The sequence below is a fragment of the Armigeres subalbatus genome, unplaced genomic scaffold (genome assembly GCF_024139115.2).
Source record: "Armigeres subalbatus isolate Guangzhou_Male unplaced genomic scaffold, GZ_Asu_2 Contig1255, whole genome shotgun sequence".
In the NCBI taxonomy this organism is placed as follows: Eukaryota; Metazoa; Arthropoda; class Insecta; order Diptera; family Culicidae; genus Armigeres; species Armigeres subalbatus.
Window position 1 is genome coordinate 248,418 of NW_026942018.1, and position 19,239 is coordinate 267,656.

The window sequence follows — 19,239 nt, forward strand, 5'->3', positions numbered from 1 at the left end:
ATACTAAGGGTACAAGGAGTTAATCGTTGCAATAGAAGATTGCAACGATTTTTGTCTAAAATTGGAAATTATTTTGTTGGACATTTGTTGCAATGTCTCAATATTAGAAATTCTATGAAGTTCATTGGTACTATACCACGGAGGCAACTTCAGAATCATTTTCAGAATTTTATTTTGAATCCTCTGGAGTGCCTTCTTTCTGGTATTGCAGCAACTAGTCCATATTGGCACAGCATACAACATGGCAGGTCTAAAATTTGTTTGTAAATCAAAAGTTTGTTCTTAAGACAAAGTTTTGATTTTCTGTTTATAAGTGGATATAGACACTTAATATATTTGTTACATTTGGCTTGAAGGCCTTCAATGTGATTTTTAAAGTTAATTTTTGATCTAGCAGAAGTCCTAAATATTTAGCTTCGCTAGACCAATTAATTGGAACCCCATTCAAAGTGACAATATGTCTTCTTGAAGGTTTTAAATAAGAAACTCTCGGCTTAGGTGGCAAAATTATAAGCTGAGTTTTGGAAGCATTTGGGAAAATTTTCCATTTTTGCAAGTAAGTGGAGAAAATATCCAAACTTTTTTGCAATCTACTACAAATGACACGAAGACTTCGCCCTTTGGCTGAGAGACCTGTGTCATCTGCAAACAAAGATTTTTGACACCCTGGTGGTAAATCAGGTAAGTCAGAAGTAAAAATGTTATACAAAATGGGCCCCAGTATGCTGCCTTGGGAAACACTAGCTTTTACAGGTAATCTATCAGATTTAGAATTCTGATAGTTTACCTGCAGTGAGCGATCTGATAAATAATTTTGGATCAGTTTAATAATGTACAGAGGAAAATTAAAATTCATCAATTTTACAATCAAACCTTCATGCCAAACACTGTCAAATGCTTTCTCTAAATCAAGAAGAGCAACTCCAGTCGAATATCCTTCAGATTTGTTGAGCCGAATTAAGTTCGTAACTCTTAATAACTGATGAGTGGTTGAATGCCCATGGCGAAAACCAAATTGCTCATCAGCAAAAATAGAATTGTCATTAATATGAACCATCATTCTATTTAAAATAATCTTTTCAAACAGTTTGCTTATTGAAGAAAGCAAACTGATTGGGCGATAACTAGAAGCCTCAGCTGAAGTCGAACGAAATGCATTATGCCGCAATTTTCTCGAAACGTATGCAAAAACGTACGAATCGAGTGATTCGATGCGCAATGCCACCCCTGTTTTGAATCAAGTTGAAATCGAGTTCCAATCCGTGTTTGTTTTCCCTGTACCTCGCGTTCTACAATTACATCACCTGAATAAAATTTAATTCAATTTCATTAACAGGTTCACAACCAACAGTTGCAGCTTCCAGCAACAGTACCAGGGAGATTTCCAATCGTATTATCCAACCCGTCTTGAATCGACCAGCTCAAATCTTCGTTAGAATAATGACGACTGAAGTCGTGTATGGCGAGGAGTTGGGATCACCTCCACCAACAACGACAGCCAGTCAGCTGTTAAACCAAAATGTTTCCTACGGCCAAAATCAACTCTCACCGAGTACGGCGGTCCTGCCATCGCTGTCCAACACTGGCAACTACACAACATCCAGTAATTCGAGCATTGTCGCGAATTTGTCATCCTTATTAAGCGATTTGGCCGTGGAAACTACCATTGGTACGGCAGACGGTACCGCTGTGAACACGACGTCCAACGTGGCGAATAATTCCAGTGCGACGGCAGCGAATAGCGGTTTTGGTGGCAACTCGACGTTCCAAAACGATCTGATTATCCCGCTGTACGCGATTGTCTTTTTGCTATCGCTGATAGGCAATTCGATAGTGATTCTGATGCTAGTGCTGGAAAAACGGATGCGCTCGGTGATTAATGTATATCTGCTGAATTTGGTGAGTATTATGTTGACGTAAGCGGCGATCTTTCGGTGTATAAAAGTGCATAAAATAGAATGCGTCCATTGAATATGTTTCTGGTAATCTAAGCAGTGTTGCCACATTTTTATCTGTACCATGGGCTCAAAAATATTTTTCATCTGTACCGAAATCTTCAAAAATCTGTACCATAATCTGTACCAGGTAGTATGAAAAATTTGTGAGTAAATATCTAAAAATCCTAGGATAAATATGCAATGCAACCCAATTTATTAGTGAAAAAAGTTTTTTTTTAATTTGGGTGATTTTCTTTGAGAGCGTAGATGAAAAATCTTGGTTAACTTTTGAAAAGTATCTCCAAGTTTTTTTTTCACAACATCTCAAAATGTATGATTAATTTGTTTAATATCTTATTTGGAATATTGTTTCAGAGATAAACCAGAAGAGAGAAAATGTGATTGTCGCGAGAGCTCAGTTCGGTTTTCAACTTGATCTGCAATATGTAAGTCGGACTCAATTATACGGAAATAAAAAAAAAAGCCAAACAAATTTTATAAAAAAACATGTTAATTTCCATCTGTTTCTGCTCGTCATCCCCTCATATACATTCAAATATAAATTTAGATTTAGGAATCTGGAATGGTTGTTTTGTAAATGTAACGATATATTTACGGATAATCGAGCCTTCGAATAATCAATACTGAATGTCGTTTTGTAATTTAAATATTAACAAATTTGGATTAGGATGTTCGTCTGAATAAATAACGATGAGTTGACATTTCATTTATCAGGTATAACTATCGAGAGGATTATCCGGTTTTCAAAAAATTCCTTCTTGTCTCCGTAGTTTTTATATGTGAATATAATCTAGGAAAAAATTAAATATGTATGACTGCAGTGTGATATACGTTGTCACGATACTATTGGAACTGTAAAACAAAATATAAAACGAACTCTTCGATTTGATTTCCATTAATTAAATATTTTTTATAGCAGAAGCAACTATTTGAAGAAAAATGTAATGAAATACTTTTTTCTAAGGCTTGGTTTGTAAAAAAATCTGTACCAATCTGTACTTATTGGAGAAAATCTGTAATCTATACCGTACAGAATCTGTACCAAAATTTGCCAAAAAATCTGTACCTTTCCAGATAAATCTGTACATGTGGCAGCACTGAATCTAAGAGCAACTTCACCAGTGATACAAATCATCGATTTAGACCAAACTTTGGACCAATGTAAACCGGGGGTCTGATGTTTTGGTTGTGTTTTCGTAGTGTAGATGCAGTCTCGTTTCTTCTGCTTGTCGTTTATGAAACTGTGAGTGTGGAACGCACCTATCTCTTTCTTTCCCATGATTCTTCTTATGGGTGTCAGTGCGGAATTTTCTATGTTGGCTACGAAATGAACTGTGGTGGAGGTATGAACTGGTCGGGTCTGAACATCCTACCGACCTTTCCTCGATTTAGTCGTGTTTCGTCAAGGTTGGTATCGTGTTCAAAAGAAATTTCTTTTTCTATCTCAATCACATGGTTAATTCCGTTCACTGAATCGGAAAAGTGAAGAATCGAAACAAAATTCTTACAACAGTATCCACATGAAAAGAACAAAAAACAAAATTGGCATTTGTAAGGTTTTAGTTACCGCTCAACTTCTGAGACGAGCAGACGTGTTTTCGATTGCGCTCTCCGAAAGTCAAGCGATTTAAATCCGGTGGTTTATTTTTCATCCGTCCGTGCCGCGTCGCGCGCTTCTAGTGATTCGCGATGAGGCGAGAAAACACTTTCCGAATCGATTACTCGCGCTTCCCAGTGAAGCCGTCATTCGAGAAGGTGCATGGCTTTTGCCGCACAGTGCTTGGACTGAAGAAAGAAGACGTGGAGAGACTCCAGTGCCATCGCGGTGAACAATGCGCGTTCGTCAACGTTCGCACAAAAAATCGTGGATGATCACGATGAAAAACACGAAGTGGACATTGCGGGGAAGAAGCACAAGCTTCGAATAACCATAGAAGATGGAAGTGTAGAAGTCAAAGTGCATGATTTGCCGGAAAACGTTTCCGAAGAGAAGATAGTTGAGTTCCTCAGTGCGTTCGGAGAAGTGATTTCGCTGCGGGAATTAACGTGGGGTGATGGTTTCGAGTTCGGTGGAATTCCGCTCGGCATATGGTCGGCTCGTATGCTCATAAAACGCAACATCGACTCGTGGGTCACGATCGATGGCCAGCAGGCGTATATCGTCTACAAGGGGCAGATTTCCTCTTGCAAACACTGCAAAGAGCAGGCCCACACTGGCATTTCTTGTGTGCAAAACAAGAAACTACTGGTCCAAAAGAGCTACGCCAACGTGACGAAGCAAGCTGGACCACGACAACCACCGCAGAAGGCAAACGGCGCCAAACCCCCGATCGTTAAACCGGTCGGCCAGCGCTCTGTCGCTCCTCGACCAGCATCGCTGGAAGCCTTTCCCGAGCTACCGAAGCCAACGAGTGAGACCGAGCCGTCTAGCTCAAACAATCACTCAACAAGTCAGCCACCAGCTGCAAGCACCGCACGAACGGTGTCCCCCTCTTCATCGTCGTCGTTGCGAACAACCACACAACCACAATGCGCCGAAGTGGTATTAGTGGATATATTCAGAAAGCCTGTAAGCGCGATTCGGTCGCAAAGCCGAACTGCCGGCAACGAAACAGATGATTCTTCGTCATCGACAAGAAGTAGCCGAAGCCGAGGGCGTCCTCCCGGCAAGAAACAACGATGCGACGACGGAGACGACGAGCGGGACGAGAACTACAAACCATAAATGGCTCTCGCGTCCTACAATCTCGCGTCGATAAATATCGGAACCATCACGAACCAAACAAAACTGAACGCACTCCGAACCTTCATCAGCAGCCAAAGTCTCGATATCGTGTGTCTGCAGGAAGTCGAGAACGAACAGCTTTCCTTGCCTGGCTTTATCGTTTTCGCGAACGTAGACCACACGAGGAGAGGCACTGCTGTTGCAGTGAAGGATCACATCCACGTCTCTCACGTCGAGAAGAGTTTGGACAGCCGGCTGATCGCGCTGAGACTGCACGACACGACCATGTGTAATGTTTACGCTCCCTCCGGCACTGCGCAGCGAGCGGCCAGAGAAGATTTCTTCAATGGCACGCTGGCCTACTACCTCCGTCACCGCACCGCAAACGTCATCATCGCTGGCGATTTCAATTGCGTACTGCGCGCATGCGATTCGTCCAGCCCGAACACAAGCCCGTCCCTCAAAACAGCCGTCCAACAATTGCAGCTGCATGACGCGTGGGAAAAGTTGTGCCCGCGAGATCCCGGGTTCACGTACATCAACCGGAACGCACAATCCCGATTAGATCGCATGTACGTAAGCACTGGTCTGCGGAATAATCTGCAGTCCGCCTACACGCATGTCTGCTGCTTCACAGACCATAAAGCGCTGACGGTAAGATTATGTCTCCCCCCACTGGGACATGAGCCCGGGCGCGGATTTTGGGCCCTGCGGCCGCATCTTCTGACGGAAGAAAACGTTGCCGAGTTCCATTATAAGTGGCAATATTGGACTCGGCAGCGCAGAAACTATGGGTCGTGAATGGAATGGTGGCTGTCGTACGCTAACCCCAAAATCAAAACGTTTTTCAAGTGGAAATCTCAATCCGTTTTCGAGGATGCCCACGATGCGCACCAGCGTCTTCATGCGCAATTAAGGCTAGCGTACGATGGGTACTATCGACATCCCGGAATGTTGACCACCATAAACCGTTTAAAAGGTGAAATGCTGTCACTGCAACGGAATTTTTCCCACACGTTTATGCGTATAAACGAAACCCACCTGGCGGGAGAGCCCATGTCAATCTTCCAGCTGGGGGAAAGACGACGGAAAAAAACAACCATCACGCAGCTGCAAACGGCTGACAACGAGGTAGCTGATGAGCCCCATGAAATCGAAGCAAATCTGTTTGCGTTTTTCTCGAGCCTTTACACGGAAGAAGCGGCAGACAACAACGAGGATGTGTTTGTTTGTGAGCGAATAATACCATCAGATGATCCACTGAATGAAGCATGTACGGAAGACATCACAACAGCGGAGATTTTGTCTGCTATTAGAGCGAGCGCACCGAAACGATCTCCCGGAGCTGACGGTATCTCACGAGAGTTCTACCTTCGTATGTTCAACGTCACCCATCGTGAACTGATCCTGCTTCTTAATGAAGCACTCACCGGCTATCTCCCACATGCCTTTGTGGAGGGTATCATTGTGCTGGTAAAAAAAGAAGGGTGGAGAAATACGGCCCGAGCGTACCGGCCGATATCGCTGCTAAACAGTGATTACAAACTTCTCTCTCGCATTATCAAAACCCGGCTAGAACGCGTCATGCAAGCTCACCGTATTTTGAGCGCCGGACAGAAATGTTCAAACGCAGAGCTCAACATCTTCCAGGCCACTCTTGCTCTGAAAGATCGGATAGCTAGCCTCCGTCACCACCGTCGCCCCGGTAAGCTCATCAGTTTTGATCTCGAGAACGCCTTCGATCGGGTTCGGCATTCGTTTCTCTTCGACACCATGCGGTCGCTCGGATTCAACGAGGAACTCATTGCTCTTCTCGCGCGGATTGCCAGCCGGTCCACTTCCCGGCTACTTGTGAATGGGCACCTCTCTCGTTCGATCGATATTTCTTGTTCGGTGCGGCAAGGCGACCCTTTGTCCATGCACCTCTTCGTCCTTTACCTTCATCCACTGGTCTTGCCGCCGGAGCGCAACTGAATTTGCGCAAAACTGTTGCGGTGAATGTGGGGGTTTGCGAAGGGAATATGTTTGAAACCCAGTGGCTACAGACTACTCATGTAGTCAAAATTTTGGGTATTTCCTTCGCAAACTCAATTCGATTGATGACAACAATTAATTGGAACGCAATGGTGGGCAAGTTTGCGCAGCAAATGTGGCTGCAATCGTTAAGGAAACTCACAATGCACCAGAAGGTGATCATGCTGAACACGTTTGGCACGGCGAAATTGTGGTACCTGTCTTCGGTGCTACCACCGCTCGCCATTCATACGGCCAAAATCACGTCGTCGATGGGAACATTTCTATGGAGAGGAATAGTCGCCCGCGTTCCCATAATGCAACTTGTCCGGAAGTGGAGGCACGGTGGCTTAGGCCTGCAAGTTCCGGCGCTGAAAGCGAAGAGTCTAGTAATAAATAGACATATTAAAGAGATCGATTCCATTCCTCACTACAAATCCCTTATTTTCCACGCAACTCCTCGCCCAGTAACTCCAATGGACAATCCCGACATCAAACAAATCCTTTCAAATTTATCCCACATTCCCCGCCAAATCCTACAAAACCCCTCCGCCGATCAAATCCACCAGCACCTAGTACTGCAAACCGAGCTGCCAAAGGTGGAACGCAACAGTCCGGCAGTTGACTGGCCACGCACGTGGCGCAACATATGCATGAAAGAGCTCTCATCAGCACAACGAACACAACTCTACCTTTTCGTGAACGGAAAAACTGAGCACCGCAAACTGCTGTATGTGATGCAACTAGCAGCCGACGAAAACTGCCAACACTGTGGCAATCTTGAAACGCTTCAGCATAAATTCTCTTCCTGCGCTCGTGTCGGCCCGGCATGGACGGTCCTGCAGCAGAAGCTGGCGGAAGTAATGGGTGGATGGAGACGACTATCATTCGATGACCTCGCGAGGCCTGCTCTGCCAGGTATTCGGAAGACAACTCGAGTAAAAATTCTGAAAATGCTTCATAATTACATCTGCTTCATTATAAAATGTAATGGTATAATTGATGTTAACGCTTTGGAGTTTGAATTAACATTAGATTTTTGAAAATGCAACAACATTATAAATACTAACACTGTTTGACAAAATAAACTGAATTTTAAACCACAAAAAAAAAAGGTTCCCACGCAAAGTAATGGAAGCTGTCACTTTACTTTCGGAAAAATATGCTGCTCGATTATTCCGTAAGTTAAAGTGACAATTTGCTCCATGCAGATCAGTTGTCAAAATTCCTCTTGGTAATATTGAACAAAATTCCGTAACCTCTCTACTTTTTAAGTCGATACTGGCCTTCAGTAGGATTTGTTGAGTATAATCGCCGTATCCCCCCACCTAGTTCTGCTGCTATGAAGATAACTTTTCTGTGCATATTGACGTAGGACTACGTCTGTCTTTTCTATATTGGGGTACACTTTACGATTGCAAAAATCGGGGACCGTCACGAAAATATGATAGACTTTAAATTTTAATATCTCAGCCGTTTCTCGATGGATTTTTAATTTTTTTAAACCATTCAATGAAGGATGAGTCAACGCTTTCTTGTATCTATTTGAAAATACTGATTTTTAACTATTTATTATCGATAATTGATAAAAAGTTCAGAAATAGGTAAACCAATCAATCACCTACATGCCTCACTAGCACAGACATCAAAAATCAATCACTTGCGGGTTTGGATCTAATCCTCAGTTCGAACAAGGTTTCAAGCAGAGCAGACGCATTAAAGCGATCGCAGCGGAGCGGGCACAGCAATGGTAAAATTTTCAACGAAAATCCATCGCATTGGTGGTGGTCCTTGGTGTGTGCTGCAGATCTTTCAACCTCAACGAACCAGCATTTTATATAAAGGAAGGGTTGACTACAACAATAGCACTGTTGCGATCCCGTGCCGCCAGTGGCGAGTGGCTTTTATTACATTACATTTATTACAAATTGTGGTATAAGTTAGTTGTTGGAAAGGCGCATTGGGGGAAGAAAATTGGGTCTTCTGAGTACCAGCATTTTCTGAACAGACAGGTTTAATTTCGAAAATAGACTGTTTCGGTGGCATCGGCGTTTGGCGTGGAAGCTTGGTTTATGTTAGTGATGCCATCCATCCAAATTTACGAGCTTAATTTATTGAATACAAGTAGCTGCTCTCCGGCGCGTGACCTATTTTGATCGGGATTCCGCAAAGAGCGGTTTAACAATTTATAAGGCAGCGGCAACTATATTGCCACCAACAAATCATATGTTTTGACGTAGGATTTACGTCTCTCTTTACTATACCGGGTGTCATTCCAAAATATTCAAATCGACCGCGTTACGCTGTGTTGAAAGATTTTAAACGTTAATAGCTTTTGCCCTATTGAACAGTTTTCTGCAGTTAACCACTCAATCAACAGCTTTCATGTATGCCTTTCATATTAATGCTTGATAATATCCGAAAACTTGTTTCAATAGGCCCAAAACTGTTTTCAAAGCAAAATATTGAATTCACGAGAACCTATAAATATGAGTACCGCATCATTCTTGCATCATTCCATAGGGGAGGAGAAGACCACCAGCTGTCATCGAGAGAAAACGTGGACTCATTGAAATTTTGCACGGTGTGCTATAGAAAATGAAGTATATTTTTGTTATAAAACAAAAATTAAGGACGTTTCTAAAAAAATCTTGGTTTACAGGGTTAGAATTTAAAAAGCACACAAAATAGACATGATATCTCGATTTTTTATTTTTTTTTTCGAATAAGCAGTTATTGCCTAAGATTGTTGAATTTCTACTAAACAAACTAAAAATTGTTTGAAGAAAAAAATTCTATAACGTTCTAGAGACATTTCAATTCTCATTTTCTGTATCATGCCATGTCAAATTTTCATGGTTCAACTTTTTCTCTAAACTTTTCCAGATGGCAGCACTGATGAAGGAACCTTCCCCATTGCCACGCTCTGATTGGTGCAGACGTCAGCGAATGAGCTCTCGCTAGGTCAGGAAGGCATAAAAAAGCGCAGCACGATTTTTGACGTAGGACTTACGTCTCTCTTTACTATACCGGGTGTCATTTCAAAATATTCAAATCGACCGCGTTACGCTGTGTTGAAAGATTTTAATCGTTAATAGCGTTCGTCTCGAATTTCTGCGGTAAGCCCCTCAATCGACAGATTTCAAGTATGCCTTTCATGTGGATCCTGGGGAACGGCAGACTACGTTCACTAAAACGCGAGAAAAATGCATGCCAGCGTCACTACCGCAGACTACGAACGCCACTTCAAAAGCGCCGCTTTCAAGCTGCTAGAGATGCATACAAATCGCTCAACAATCATCTTTACTTGCAGTATGTTGACAGAATGCAAAGAAGCCTCCGTCGACATCCTAAACGATTCTGGAACTTCGTGAACTCTAAGCGTAAACAGAACGAGGGTGTGCCTGCAATAGTATCCCTTGTCGGCGAAATAGCAACAACTGCTTCGGAAAAATGTGAACTATTCGCAAAGCATTTTTCGAGCGTCTATAATACTGATTGTGCAACAGCTGATGATGCAACACTAGCTGCCTCAAATGTACCCGAAAATCTGTGTTACATTGGTATTCCACTCGTGACTGGAGATAACTTGCGAGTTGCTGCGAAGAAGATGAAATCGTCTACCACACCAGGGCCGGATGGGATTCCCGCCATCGTATTTAAAAAGTGCATTGATGTACTTGCCATTCCGTTGCGCTACATTTTCAACCTCTCGCTAATGCAAAAAGTGCAGTGGAAAAGATCCTTTATGATCCCAATCTATAAGCATGGTGATAAAAGCGACGTTAGGAACTACAGGGGTATCACGTCACTGTGTGCCGGATCCAAGCTGTTTGAGATAATCATCAATAATTATCTGTTCGAACAAACGAAAACAATAATTTCAACTGATCAACACGGATTCTACCCTGGCAGGTCAGTAACAACTAATCTTCTTCACTTCACTTCAAGTTGCATCAATCACCTAGAGGATGGGAAGCAAGTTGATGCCGTTTACACCGATCTGAAGGCAGCCTTCGACAAAATCGACCATCGCATCTTGTTGTGCAAGTTAGCCAAACTCGGTACCTCGAACGCAATGCTGGAGTGGATACCTTTGCGGCAAAAGACTTTGCGTCAAGATTGGATCGCATTCCTCAACCTGGTTTTCAAATTTCTCGGGTGTACCCCAAGGAAGTAACCTTGGGCCACTTCTATTTGCAATCTATTTTAACGATGTAGCTGCTCTGCTAGGCATTGGATGCAGACTTTTATACGCCGACGATCTCAAGATTTATGTTATCGTTGAATCTCTAGCTGACTGTGAACGATTGCAATTTTTGCTGAATGCTTTCGTCCGTTGGTTTGAAGTTAATCGCATGACTCTCAGCATCAATAAGTGCTTCGTAATAACCTTCCATCGCTCTGCCGCCACTGTTCATATGGATTACAAAATTGGAGAAACTACTATTCAGAGGGTCAGTCAAGTAAAAGATTTGGATGTCCTGCTTGATTCCAGACTTACCTTCAACGATCATCGTTCTGAAATCATCGATCGCGCAAATCGTCAGCTAGGGTTCATCATGAGGACAACACAAGATTTCACTGATATTCACTGTCTAAAAACACTCTACACGTCGTTAGTTCGGTCGATTTTGGAGTCCTCATCTGTTGTGTGGTGCCCGTATCAAGCGAACTGGATTGGCAGACTGGAACGAATCCAAAAGCGATTTGTACGGTATGCTCTACGACTGCTTCCATGGAGGGACCGTGTCAACCTCCCACCATACACTGCCCGGTGTTGTTTGCTTGGAATCGAAACGCTCGAGCAACGGCGGACTATTCAACAAGCTGTCACTGCTGCCAAGCTGCTGAACGGTGAAATAGACTCTCCGAATCTCCTCGCAAGGTTGCCTCTGAATGCTCCTAATAGGATACAACGTAGAAGCCTCGAACGGATGCTTGCTACCTATTTTCATCGGTCTTTATATGGCTGTTATGAACCGATGTCCTCTATAATAACTGCCTTCAATGATGTAGCCTACTTGTTTGAGTTTGGTATGTCTTCGTCAGTATTTAGACAGAAAATTATACGTTCAATGCGCGCAAATAATGTTTAAATAGATTAAGTAGCATTCATTAAGACTTCTGTCAGATGGATTATAAATAAAATAATAATGTCCATGCTTGATAAGACCCGAAAAACTTGTTTCAATAGGCATGAAACTGTTTTCAATGAAAAACATTGAGATCAAGGAAACCTATAAATATGGGTACCGCATAATTCTTGCATCATTCCATTACCACGTTCTGATTGGTGCAGACACCAGCGAATAAGCAGCCGCTGGGTCTGCCGAGAAGCCATAAAATAGCGCAACGCGATTTTTTCCTTTCATTCTGACCGGGACAAGCGAAGCAACCGCATCATCGGCACTCACACCTTTTAGCAGGGAATGAAGTCATCGAAGCCACCATCATCAGCCGAAACCTAGCCAGTACAGCAGCAGTCCACCCTACAGACCCGACAAAGCAGCAATGCTGAGCAGATACCGGCAGCAGCAGCAGAGTCGAGCCGAGACCGGCCGGCATCGGTGATGAGCCGAGACAGGCTGAAGCAAAGCCACATGATGCAGCATGTATGTCCAAAAAACAAACGGTTCTTCAGAGAGCCAATGATAGAGATCAATATCAAAGCAAATTTCTCGGGAATCTCTGCAAAAACTCTTCCGGGAAAACATTTTCAAAAATTTTCAACAATTTTTTTGACGTAGGACTTACGTCTCTCTTTACTATACCGGGTGTCATTTCAAAATTTCTAAATCGGCCGCGTTACGCTGTGTTGAAAGATTTCAAACGTTAATAGCTTTTACCCTAGTGAACAGATTTCTGCAGTTAACCCCTCAATCGACAGCTTTCAAGTATGCCTTTCATATTAATGCTTGATAATATCCGAAAACATGTTTCCATAGGCCCAAAACTGTTTTCAAAGCAAAATATTGAATTCACGAGAACCTATAAATATGAGTACCGCATCATTCTTGCATCATTCCATTGCCACGCTCTGATTGGTGCAGACGTCAGCGAATGAGCTCTCGCTAGGTCAGCAAGGCATAAAAAAGCGCAGCACGATTTTTTTCCTCTCAATCTGACCCTGAGATCTGACAAGAACAGGCAAAGCAACCACAGCATCGCCAGAACTTTTGAAGTGTTGCTCCATCGTCTCAGCCACGCAATCGCAAACTTAAGCTTTCTCAAGAGCAAGGCAGAATCGTCAGCATCATCGGCATTTTCAGTCCGGCATTGTCGAGGCCACCGCACAAAGGAGAAGCCTACCGGACAGTAAGCGCGGCTCGGCGGTGTGACGATAGACTGTCAATGACAACACTGATCAAGATGAATTATTGACAGTGGCTGATTTTCTACCCGCCACTTCCACAGCCAGGCGCTATCGTATATACGCAAATAGCTGGCATGAGTTAACCTCCAGAAATTGATATGGCGAAAGACATCAAACGCGGGTTTTCTCAAAATTAGGAACTTTTCATGAAAAACTATATGGTACCGGTTATGATGGATGGTGTTCGCTAGTACGCCTACCAAATATTTTTTGGCGTAGGACTTACGTCTCTCTTTACTATACCGGGTGTCATTTCAAAATATTCAAATCGACCGCGTTACGCTGTGTTGAAAGATTTTAAACGTTAATAGCGTTCGTCTCAGTGGACGAATTTCTGCGGTAAGCCCCTCAATCGACAGATTTCAAGTATGCCTTCCATGTCCATGCTTGATAAGACCCGAAAAAAACGAACAGTGGGTAATGTCTGTGACATAACCGCTAAGTGGACGTAGGACTTGACTTGACCATGCCTTTAAGATACATAATATGTCCAAATTTCTCACATCAACTATTTTGGATAAATAATCGGCGTTGCATACCATTCCTTGGCAAAATCTTCTCATCAAACCGACACAGAAATCAAATCTACCTCGAACAAAAATCACCAAAAAATTCAGGAAGTATCTGTCTGGTCACGAAATATTAGCCTCGACAGTGGCAACCTTCCCACTGAAGGACTGCCTGAAATAAACCACAAGTTGGCTCAACAGGGATGTAGACTGTATCTCACTGTTAGTTTTGACGCTTTTATGAAAATCATGCATAAAATTTTATCTCTAGAATATTGGATTTGGCACCCAAGTACAATTTCTATCCCGAAGGGTATTGAAAGCATTGATATTGATCTCTATTATTGGCTCTCTGAAGAACCGTTTGTTTTTTGGACATACATGCTGCATCATGTGGCTTTTCTTCAGCCTGTCTCGGCTCAGCACCGATGCCAGCCGGTCTCGGCTCGACTCTGCTGCTGCTGCCGGTATCTGCTCAGCATTGCTGCTTTGTCAGGTCTGTAGGGTGGACTGCTGATGTACTGGCTAGGTTTCGGCTGATGATGGTCGCTTCGATGGTGTCGAACCGAAAAAACGGTCGGTGCAGAGTTCATTCCCTGCTAAAAGGTGTGAGTGCTGTTCAATCGATGATGCGGTTGCTTCGCTTGTCCCGGTCAGAATGAAAGGAAAAAGTAGTAGTAGCCGCGCTTACTGTCCGGTAGGCTTCTCCTTTGTGCGGTGGCCTCGACAATGCCGGACTGAAAATGCCGATGATGCTGACGATTCTGCCTTGCTCTTGAGAAAGCTTAAGTTTGCGATTGCGTGGCTGAGACGATGGAGCAACACTTCAAAAGTTCTGGCGATGCTGTGGTTGCTTTGCCTGCTCTTGTCAGATCTCAGGGTCAGATTGAGAGGAACAAAATCGTGCTGCGCTTTTTTATGCCTTCCTGACCTAGCGAGAGCTCATTCGCTGACGTCTGCACCAATCAGAGCGTGGCAATGGAATGATGCAAGAATGATGCGGTACTCATATTTATAGGTTCTCGTGAATTCAATATTTTGCTTTGAAAACAGTTTTGGGCCTATGGAAACATGTTTTCGGATATTATCAAGCATTAATATGAAAGGCATACTTGAAAGCTGTCGATTGAGGGGTTAACTGCAGAAATCTGTTCACTAGGGTAAAAGCTATTAACGTTTGAAATCTTTCAACACAGCGTAACGCGGCCGATTTAGAAATTTTGAAATGACACCCGGTATAGTAAAGAGAGACGTAAGTCCTACGTCAAAAGAAGAACCCCTTTGAACGCGTTGATGATGATGACGCTTTGGCTGAGAAAGAAGCGGGATACAAGACACTAGCTGATTGGCCTACCAATTGGGAAGCAGAGAAGATTCGAAATTAAGTAGTATAAAAGAAAAGTGCATTCGCTCGCAGAGCATTCAGTCTTTTTCATACCATCACTAGAAATTCGCGGTTTTTTGAAAAGATCGTTTTCTTACTTTTTCCACTTAGCCGAAGCAAACAGCCTTTTTCAAGGCTCTAAGAGTTAAAAATAATGTTCTCCTTCAGTCGCTATCGCACGGATTAGAAGGCCCTTCAGTGGAAGGGCTGAGATACAGTCTACATCCCCTGCTGAGCCAACTTGTGGTTTATTTCAGGCAGTCCTTCAGTGGGAAGGTTGCCACTGTCGAGGCTAATATTCCGTGACCGGACAGATACTTCCTGAATTGTTTTTGATGATTCTTGTTCGAGGTAGATTTGATTTCTGTGTCGGTTTGATGAGAAGATTTTGCCAAGGAATGGTATGCAACGCCGATTATTTATCCAAAATAGTTGATGTGAGAAATTTGGACAATTATGTATCTTAAAGGCATGGTCAAGTCAAGTCCTACGTCCACTTAGCGGTTATGTCACAGACATTACCCACTGTTCGTTTTTTCCTCTCAATCTGACCCTGAGATCTGACAAGAACAGGCAAAGCAACCACAGCATCGCCAGAACTTTTGAAGTGTTGCTCCATCGTCTCAGCTACGCAATCGCAAACTTAAGCTTTATCAAGAGCAAGGCAGAATCGTCAGCATCATCGGCATTTTCGGTCCGGCATTGTCGAGGCCGCACAAAGGAGAATCCAACAGTAAGCGCGGCTCGGCGGTGTGATCATAGACTATCAATGACAACACTGATCAAGTCAAGACAAAATTTTCAAAACGACTTATCTGCTTTTGTAAACATACACGAAACCGCGAAACAACTCACTTTACGGTTCCTTTCACTCAAATCCGCCCTTGCATGGAAGAAGCCAAAAATAAGTAAAATGCGAAAAAATCCGGTGAGTACTTTGCCTTCACTCTAGTGTTGAGTTTTCATCCACTATGAAGTTTCACCAACTCAAATTTATGTTATTTTAACTCACTCGAGACTATGGTGAAAACAACTCAAATTTGGCTTCTTCCACGGAACAGCACACGTTGGGTCGATGCAGCTCTCTTTGTTTATACTCATTCCAGTAGAAACCCGAAATTGGGTGCTAGCGAAGTTGGATTTTTCTCACAATCCGTACGTTGAACCTAACTTCGGAAGTGGTGCGCTGAACAGCGCTGCGCGATATGAAAACAGCGCACCACTTCCGAAGTTAGGTTCAACGTTTAACGTACGGATTGTGAGAAAATCCAACTTCGCTATTCCCCAATTCCGGGTTTCAACTGGATTGAGAATATAATATCATTCGTGAGAGAGAGTGAGAAAACTTCCTAATATTGAGTTAAATATTTGAACTTTGTACTCAAAGTTGAGCTCTTTAAACTTTGTTTTTAGGTTCTTTATTTTTTCTGTGTAGATTCAAACGACGATTTGACGAATCTTATGGGCCTTGGTATGCTACAGAACAATTTCACAGAACATTGCATGATGATTAAATGAACTTTTATATAATTTTCGGCTGATTTATTAGGAGCTGATTTGTGTATTTTTGGGTTTTTTGATCGAATCGCATCAGCCAAAACCTATATAAAAGTTCATTTAATCATCATACAATGTTCTGTGAAATTTTTCTGTAGCATACCAACTGCCGTTTTTGAAATTCTGAGCTCAATCGAGCAATCAGAACCAATTTCCAGATCGAATGAGTGACGGAGGTGTATTTTCCTATACATTTTGGCTGAAATCCCCATACAAACTTCAAATCAAATGCGCCAGCTTATGCAACAAGCGATTGAGCTGAAATTTTCAGAGATTGATTTTCTCACCCAAAGACACAATCCTGGGGGGTGCCCCGTGGAATTAGACAACTTTTTGTTTCCTGGGCCAGTCTAATGTCCATGCTTGATAGGACCCGAAAAACTTGATTCAATAGGCATGAAACTGTTTTCATTGAAAAACATTGGTATCCCAAAATAAAATATGTTTTCAGGGGATGTTGGAATGCGATTTTAGGTGAACAATAGAATACTTTCAATGCAGAATCAAGATGCAGAAACCATATGGGCGCCGGCAGTGCGAAGCCATACTCGCGGAAGCACAACATGTTAGCTTTGGGGGAGTTGATAGTAACTATCAGCGCTCAACTGCGACTCGTGAGGGCGCCGGCAGTGCGAAGCCATACTCGCGGATGCACAACATGTTAGCTTTGGGGGAGTTGATAGTAACTATCAGCGCTCAACTGCGACTCGTGAGGGCGCCGGCAGTGCGAAGCCATACTCGCGGATGCACATCATGTTAGCTTTGGAGGAGTTGATAGTAACTATCAACACTCAACTGCGACTCGTGAGGGCGCCGGCAGTGCGAAGCCGCTCCGCTGCCATGCCTCGAGGTGTCAATAGCGGTAACTGCCTGGGCCTACAGATATTACGCTACGACACTCCTGCCTCAGCACGAGCAGATCAATCACACCACTGCCAAAGCAGACCACACGCTACCCTGCCGAAGCAGGGACACTCCCCATGCACCACATGTGCACAACTGTAGGTGTGTGGGTACAACCCACTGCTACCCTGCCGCCGAAGCAGCTTCTCCAAAGACCATTCGCTCCATGTGACCCTTTTTCGGGTGCTCACTCTAACACTCCACTGCCATGCCTCGAGGTGTCGAGAAGGTACCTCGACTCCTACCTCAGCATGTGCAGTCCATACTCAGACTTCTGCTGCGCTTCGAGGTGTTTTTTTTTTCAGTAGGGTGGGAATCTGCATCCAGACACCGGTGGGCTACCGGCGAACGGGGTTTAGCTATTGCCGACCCGCTAAAACCACCCTGTTCACAGACCCTGAGTCTCCCCGGAACAGCTTTTCGGCATTACTTCTGGGAGGGGTCCGTGCTACTACGCACGCCCACATACTAGCTACCCACTAGCTTCAAATCACAACTAGCTACCCACTAGTTCCTCTACCTCATAACTAGCTACCCACTAGTTCCGCTACTACTTAACCAACTACCCGCTGGTACCTCACCCTCGAGACTAGCTACCCACTAGTCGGCGCTATCCGACTGCTGCTCGGCGCGCCAATTGCGCTGCAAGATGCTGGCAATCTGAGTGGTAGCGGCCGAGACCGCGTTCCACTTATCAACCTCTTGACACATCCTCTGGATAAGATTATCCGGAGTAGTGTCCCTCCCGCACACCTCTAGCATTCCGCTTCTAACATCGACGAAACGAGGACATACGAATAGTACGTGCTCGGCAGTTTCATCGACCCCTGGGCAGTCCGGGCAGACGGGAGAGTCCGTATGCCCAAACCTATGTAGGTACCACCTAAAGCAGCCATGGCCATGGCTTCGAGGTGTCGATAGCGGTAACTGCCTGGGCCTACAGATATTACGCTACGACACTCCTGCCTCAGCACGAGCAGATCAATCACACCACTGCCGAAGCAGACCACACGCTACCCTGCCGAAGCAGGGACACTCCCCATGCACCACATGTGCACAACTGTAGGTGTGTGGGTACAACCCACTGCTACCCTGCCGCCGAAGCAGCTTCTCCAAAGACCATTCGCTCCATGTGACCCTTTTTCGGGTGCTCACTCTAACACTCCACTGCAATGCCTCGAGGTGTCGATGGGATACCTCGACTCCTACCTCAGCATGTGCAGTCCATACTCAGACTTCTGCTGCGCTTCGAGGTGACAATATCAGCGACACGCTATGACACTCCTGCCTCAGCACAACCAGATCACTCACTCCCTGCCGAAGCAGCTCACGCGCTACCCTACCGAAGTAGGGACACTCCACATGCCAATTGGCACTCCCTGGGCTTGTGCTTTTGAAGCGGCACACAGTCGCTTTGATAGAGTCTGCTTACGGGCACTTGTGGTTTTTTGGGAGGGATTTTAGCAGAGCCCACTGCTAAATCCCACCACGCCCTAGGCAGTTCTCCCTGACTCACAGACAGCTGGGGAGGGGTCGTCAAGCCCTTGGACATGGTCCCTGCTGCCCCCGCTGTGCGATGTTAGCTTTGGGGGAGTTGATAGTAACTATCAGCACTCAACTGCGACTCGTGAGGGCGCCGGCAGTGCGAAGCCATACTCGCGGAAGCACAACATGTTAGCTTTGGGGGAGTTGCTAGTAATTATCAGCGCTCAACTGCGACTCGTGAGGGCGCCGGCAGTGCGAAGCCATACTCGCGGATGCACAACATGTTAGCTTTGGGGAGTTGATAGTAACTATCAGCGCTCAACTGCGAC

At 44.3% G+C, this 19,239-nt stretch overlaps 1 protein-coding gene across 2 annotated transcripts in view; it reads left to right on the forward strand.

Annotated features, from left to right (window-relative positions):
* LOC134202532 (cholecystokinin receptor-like) overlaps positions 1 to 19,239 on the forward strand; it is a 282,922-nt gene that overhangs the window by 170,633 nt on the left and 93,050 nt on the right. For both annotated transcript variants that reach the window (XM_062677538.1, XM_062677539.1), the window contains one exon: positions 1,337 to 1,899. In XM_062677538.1, coding sequence (XP_062533522.1) covers positions 1,337 to 1,899 — 563 coding nt within the window. The remainder of the gene's footprint in view (positions 1 to 1,336; positions 1,900 to 19,239) is intronic.